Here is a 6,993-nt window from a genome sequence, read left to right on the forward strand (position 1 = left end):
ATTAGTCTTGACTTCAATAGTTAGATCGTATTACCTATATTTTAAACATAGGATCGAATTCCTTGCCCCTTGCTTTCTTTTTCTTTTATTTTCTTCAAATATAAAGGATGTGTTTTAGAGCGAACTTTTGATAGCTTTTAAGAAAAAACTACTAAACTGCATTCGCACTTACGAATTTTCAGTTTTTATTTTAAACATAAAGTTCTTAATACAAAAGCTTACAGTTTTGGAGCTTTTTAACTTTTAGTTTGTATGTAATTTTATAATATTTAAAAACCAATCTTCCAATTAGCTTTATCAAATACGTGTAAACTGCCATTTTTTTTTTCTATTTGCCTGCATTGTCAAACGAATTGGGCGGTCTGAACAAGCAAGCCTCTACGGTTTACACTTGTTAAATTGTCAAACATGCACATGCTTTAGAAGTTAGAACTAGTTAGTTCATAGATAAGACAAAGCTATTCTTCATGTTTGAAAATGTCCTCACTGAAAATACACAAGTGGACATCAAAATGTCAACTTGCTGAAAATGTCTTCGTTGACCATGGCTATATATATCTAGAAGACCCTACTTTATTCCTCATATTCAATAGAATATATAATACATTCGTCATGAACTCATTAAAAATATATAAAGGTGAAATCATGCTTACGAGTATGATTGTGCCACAAGTCACGAGTGTCTCCTATAACATTTAATGCAATGCAAGCTTCAAGGAATTTCTTGCACCTTCGTTTTCCACAAAACCGTGTGATATTTGATGGACTTTTGGTGACAAAAAGTTCATTATAAATCATATGGCCATCATCACAGAATAAAATAAATAAGAATCCAAATAAAAAGAATAAAGAAGAATCACACTAAGATGCTTAAAACCCTTTTTTGTCTTGCTTTCTTGTCGTCATGTTTTCTTCTACAAGCTAAGATAATCGATGGAACCTCGATTGGTGCCATTTTTGACCAAACGTCAAGGCCTGGAAAAGAAGCGAAAGTGGCAATTGAGATAGCGATTCAAGATTTCAACATCAAAACCAATCAGACTTCGGTTTTATATCTTCAAAACTCACGAAACAAGCCTGGTCAAGCAGCCATTGCAGGTGAAGTATTCTATTCAAAACTACACTTTTTCTTCTTAAAAAGTTGGCAATTTCATATTAAAGAACTTCGATTTGGTTGTTTAGAATCATACCCATATGCTAACATGCCAGGATTTTATCTGGGAATGCAGCGAAACACCTTATTGATGAACACAAAGTGAAAGCCATTTTAGGAGGTCATACATGGGAAGAAGCTTCTGCCATAGCCGAGGTTATCAGCGACTGTAATCACGATTTCCCGGTGTTTCTCTCCCTCGCTGCAACAGCTCCACCACAGGTCCCACATCAATGGCCTTTTTTTGTTCAAGCCGTTCCTACAGAATCCACTCAGATGAAAGCGGTTGCTGCTGTTCTACAGTCATTGGGGATGCGAAAAGTGACTCTCATATACGAAACCTTGCCTCTAGCCTCCTCATCGGCGTCGATCATCTCTCATCTCTCTCAGGCATTTCGTCATACAGGTTCCGAGCTTATTCATATCTTACCACTCGCATCTGGTTCGTCTTTCTTAGATGAAGAGCTTGACGTGCTCAAGAGACAACAACGTAAAGTGTTTGTAATTCATACGTCTATGGAACTTGGGATTCGTCTCTTTCAGACAGCCAAGAAGATGGAGATGACGGGAGATGGGTATCTATGGATCGCGACTAATGGAATCACGGATCTTTTTCATTCCATTAACTCCACCATGATTGCTTCACTAAAAGGTATGGTCGGAGTCAAAAGCTACTTCCCTGAAAACACGCCGGAGTTTCAAGATTTCAGAAAAAAGTTCCGTCACAAGTTCCGTTCCGATTACCCAGAAGAAGAAAAGGACGAACCTGGAATCTTTGCCGTGCAAGGATATAACGCGGTGGAATTATTGGAAAAAAACTCACCTGAGAACTTCGGTCACTGGAGGTCAATTCCGGCGACTACAGTGGAGATTGTTAACGTCATCGGAAAGGGTTATCACTCTGTGTACTGGACCGAAGGATCAGGGTTTTCAGAGACGATTGAAGAGGATATCAATGGCGCAACTACTTACACTCATTCTATCGATAATGTTGGACAAGCTCTATGGCCGGGTCAACCATGGTATGCTAACAGTCGTCGCCGGAATCTTGCAGAAAGTTCAGAGAATCGGATACGGGTTGGTGTTCCTGGTCGATCTCTATTTAACCAATTCGTGAAAGTGGATGTTAATACGGGTGATATCACTGGATTCGTAGTCTCTGTGTTTGAGGAAGTGATGAGAAAGATGAATCAGCCATTTGATTATATTCCATTCTATGGCTCTTACGATCAATTGATCCAACAAATACCAAACAAGGTTAGCAATAATACACACAAAAACAAATAATTATGCCAAAAAAACAAAAAAACCAACATGTTATTGATCTTTTTTTTTTCTTGAATTTATACAGAATTTTGATGCAATAGCGGGTGATGTAACGATTCTGTCAGATAGACACGAGTTTGTTGACTTCACACAACCTTACACCGAATCCGGTTTGGAGATGATTGTACCTGTTAGATCAAGAGTATCAAACCAGGCATGGTTGTTCCTCAAGCCTTTCACACCAACAATGTGGTGGTTAATAGCAGGAATCACCCTTTACAATGGCTTCATCATTTGGTTGATCGAAAAGAACTATGTTAAGGATCCCCGCGGCTCTGTTATAAACCAAGTCGGAGTCATCATTTGGCTTTCATTCAGCACTCTCTTCACTTTGCGCGGTAACATTCCAACATTCACCAATCTGTTATCTGTTATCTGTTATCTGACATATAATCATTACTTTAGGTGACAAGCTACATAGCAATTTATCAAGAATGGCTGCTGTGGTTTGGCTTTTTGTGGCGCTAATCATCACACAGAGCTACACGGCTAGCTTAGCCAGCATGCTCACGGCTGAACGGCTGGAACCAACAATATCCAGTGTTGAGATGCTGAGAAACATGAATGCAACCGTGGGATACTGCAATGGGTCCTTTGTAGATAGATATCTGACGGGGGTTCTAGGTTTTCCAAACGTCAAAACCAACAGCTATAACTCAACCCATCAATATGCGGAGGCACTAAACAGCGGCGAAATTGCAGCCATCTTTCTTGAAGTTCCAGCAACCAAAGTCTTCCTAGCTCAGTACTGTAGGAGCTTTATTAGAACCGGAGAGACATTCAAAGTTGGAGGTTTCGGATTCGTAAGTTCGTCTCTTTCAAATTTAAAATATCTTGAACGCAGGCTCTGATACCATGCTAGATTTGTAGAGATTCTTTGATTTTCTCTCCAAAAGAGCTCTTAAACATTATTATTATTATTATATTTGTAGGCATTTCCCAAGGAGTATGATCGTCTTTCGGAAGCAAACGAGGCATTAATGAACGTAGCAGAGAGTGGGAGACTTAAAGAACTTGAGGAAGTCCATATTATATCCGAGAAGTGTATTGATGAAGACTCTGCTCCTAATGAAGAAGACAGTCTTAGTGCTCGCAGTTTTTGGGTACTATTTGTGTTAACTGTAGGGGTGTCCACGGTTGCTCTTGTGATTTACATCATCATTAGAATTAAAGAAGTTAAAAAATCTGATGAAGAAAACAAAGGTTTTTTGGAACTTATATCAACATTTTTTAAGGATTTGAAACGTCAAATGAAACGATCATCGAGCATAGTTGTTAATGTGGAAAGTGCTAGACATGCTTCACACGGTGATCGATCGGCGCAAGATGACATAGATGATATACAAGAAACAGACGATGACAGTATATTTTATGAGGTTAGGATCTAGTTGCAGATATGATCATAGCTAGGTTCATTGTTGATTCTTGGTAAAAAAAACTTCAAAACTTTGTTATTTTCCTTGCCTGTATAGCAATTTCTGTACATGGTATTCTATATATGTAAATCGATGTACATTTTAGATCTGCAATAGCATATAAATAATCGAGTCACTTGCTTGCTGACCAGTATGATATAACTTGTCTTTCTTTCTTTTTTTGCCAGTGTGAGTGGCGAATCTAGAACCAAAAACCATATGGTTCTTTATGTAAATAAAACTGAAATAGATAGGTCTTTTAGCAAAAATAGATAAGTTTTTTTTTTAGCAAAAATAACATTTCTCTCTCTCTCTCTCTCTCTCTCTCTCTCTCTCTATATATATATATATATATATATATATATATATATATATATATATATATATATATTTGTTGTATTACAGATTTTCTAAAAAAAGCAAGTACTTTACACGAAATTAATTATGTTTATATCAATTCATTTAATGGTATATATTTATCTAATTAAAGTTTATTATAATAAAATAACAGTCTTTTCTGTATTTATCAAATTACTCTATTTAGTTTTCTAATTATTGATATAAAATAATATAGTTTGAATGATTCTATTCTTTTGAACCAACAAAACATGACAGTAAAATAGAAAAATCTATTTATAACTTGTTGATTTCATTCTTTGATATTTTATTCCATGGCATTAAAGAACCCTTAATCTCATTTGTTTAAATGATGTGTTAAATCTTATCAACAAAAAAAAAATGATGTATGCACATTAATCGATTTGTTTTCATTTGATGTATGAACATATAAACATGAAAAGAGCGATAAGAATCATATTGTTAATCTCATTTCTTAAATGATGTGTTAAATCTTATCAACAAAAAAAAATGATGTATGCACATTAATCGATTTGTTTTCATTTGATGTATGAACATTAATCGACCTTTTTGTTAGAAAGTGATAGCAATAACCAATCTAATGACACACATCAAGATATCATGCAATATTACATAGACATACACATCCACACTCCTCACGGCCAGATTTAGATTAAGTTTCGCAATTTATACAACAAGATCGAGGTTTGACTTATCATCTAAACAAAAAAAGGTTTATTTTCATGGTACGTTTTTGTTTTTTGTTTTTTTTGTGAAAAAATATTCTAAGGACAATTTATTGAGTTCAATCTCAAATAGGTGGAGAGGACAATAATATGTCATTGTTCAAAAAAATAGGAGAAGAGTAAAAGCTAAAACAGGTAAACAGGAAATTGGAATTGCATAACTCACATAAACCTTTTATTGTAGAAAATAACTCAAAACTATAATATCTGATAAAAGACAGTACAAGATCCTATCTAATTTATACTAAATGTATCTTCTTAGTATTAAACTAGGATCCCTAAAAACTTTCCATATAAGGATTCCTTATAGCTCGAGGAAGACTAGTAAACCTTGGACAACACTCCAAGTCTTGGACGATCTAGGACAAAACACGTAAGCATGCCATATATATCTCAGTAAATTCACCAACAATCACCCCCTGAATTTCTGAGTCGAGGGTAATTCTTGCACACCAAGCAACGCTCTCATCTCTACGAACCTTATTCGAGCTAAGGCATTCGTAAGTGGATTGGCTCGTTGCTTATCTCCTGAAACATGTTCAACAATCACTTGCTCGTTTTCCACACGCTCTCGAATAAAGTGGAATCAAGTGTGAATGTGTTTACTTCTTCCATGAAAGATAGGATTCTTTGACAATGTTATTGCTGATTTGTTGTCTATGCGAATCAACACCTTATGTTTCTTCATTCCTGTCAGCTCAGCCAATAACTCCCTTAACCATACTTCCTGACATGCAGCTACAATAGTTGCCATGAACTCCGCTTCACACGAGCACAAAGCTATTGTATCTTGCTTCTAGGAGCACCAAGTGATAGGTGAGTCACCAAGCTCATATGATTGCACTGTTGTACTTCTGCCATCATCAACATCCACATTGTGATTGTACTGTAACCTATCAAGCTCATATTTTTTACTTCGTTTATATACTATCCCAAAAGATATAGTACCACACAAGTAATGAAGAATTTGCTTAATAGCGCGTGCGTGAGATTCTCTTGGACTTTGCATATAACGGATAACTACTCCAACCGAATATGCTAAATCTGGACAAGTGTGTTAGAGACATCGTAAGAAACTAGGGATGAAAGTGGGTCCAAACCTGGATCGGATGGACCTGGACCTGGACCCGGAAAACCCGTAACCAGTTAATGACATTTTGTAGAATCGGAAACCGGATCGGTATATAGGAATTGGTTTCGGTTCGATCCAGGGTATGGTACCGGGTAAAGTGGGTCTAGAACCGGAAAACCTGGAAACGTCAAAGTGGGTAGGTTAGAACTGGATAAAGTGGGTTTAGAAACGGAAAACCCGGAAAAACCAGAATTTTTTGATAATTACTTACTACTTAGTGGGTTGAACTTTGAAAATTTACATATTGATATCCCGTCTTTCGGGATCTGCAACTCATTCAATATGAAACCAAAATTGACAAAATTATAGTCGAAAATGATGTACAAAATCTAAACTACACTCTGGAAAAAACCACATGTCAATCCGACTTTAAACCAAGGATATATGCATGTGTTAACATTTTCACAAAATACAATGTACAAAAACAAATAGCTAAAAAGTTGAAAATTTTCAGTTTTAATATCCTGACTTCAGGGGACGGTAAATCATTGAATATTAAACTAAAAATGATAAAATTATAGTCTAAACTCATGTACAAACTGTAAACTATAAGTTGGAAAAAACCACATGTCAACCCGACTTCAAACGAATTAGATATGCATATTTTAAAACTTTCACAGAACAAAAAAAAATGAAAAACTAAAAACTTTCAGCTTTGATATCTCGACTTTGGGGGACTGTAAGTCAATGAATATAAAACTAAAAATGACAACTTTATAGTCTAAAATCATGTACAAACTATAAATTACACGTCGGAAAAAACCGCATGTCAATCGGAGTTGAAACGAATGAGATATATATCTTTTAAGTGTTTCACAAAAACCGGTTCCGACTCTAAATGTGGTTCCAGTTCCTAACACCGAT

At 35.8% G+C, this 6,993-nt stretch overlaps 1 protein-coding gene across 1 annotated transcript; it reads left to right on the top strand.

Moving 5' to 3' along the window:
- Positions 1 to 734: 734 nt before the first annotated feature.
- LOC145054335 (glutamate receptor 2.8-like) lies at positions 735 to 3,999 on the top strand. The gene is made up of 5 exons (XM_079002491.1): positions 735 to 1,098; positions 1,230 to 2,410; positions 2,505 to 2,817; positions 2,885 to 3,282; positions 3,412 to 3,999. The coding sequence occupies exons 1-5, from the start codon at positions 867 to 869 to the stop codon at positions 3,865 to 3,867; spliced, it is 2,580 nt and encodes an 859-aa protein (XP_078858617.1). The 5' UTR covers positions 735 to 866; the 3' UTR covers positions 3,868 to 3,999.
- Positions 4,000 to 6,993: the final 2,994 nt, after the last annotated feature.

This window comes from Lactuca serriola, chromosome 5 (assembly GCF_051521515.1).
Source record: "Lactuca serriola cultivar US96UC23 chromosome 5, Lser_US96UC23_V15, whole genome shotgun sequence".
Classification (NCBI taxonomy): Eukaryota; Viridiplantae; Streptophyta; class Magnoliopsida; order Asterales; family Asteraceae; genus Lactuca; species Lactuca serriola.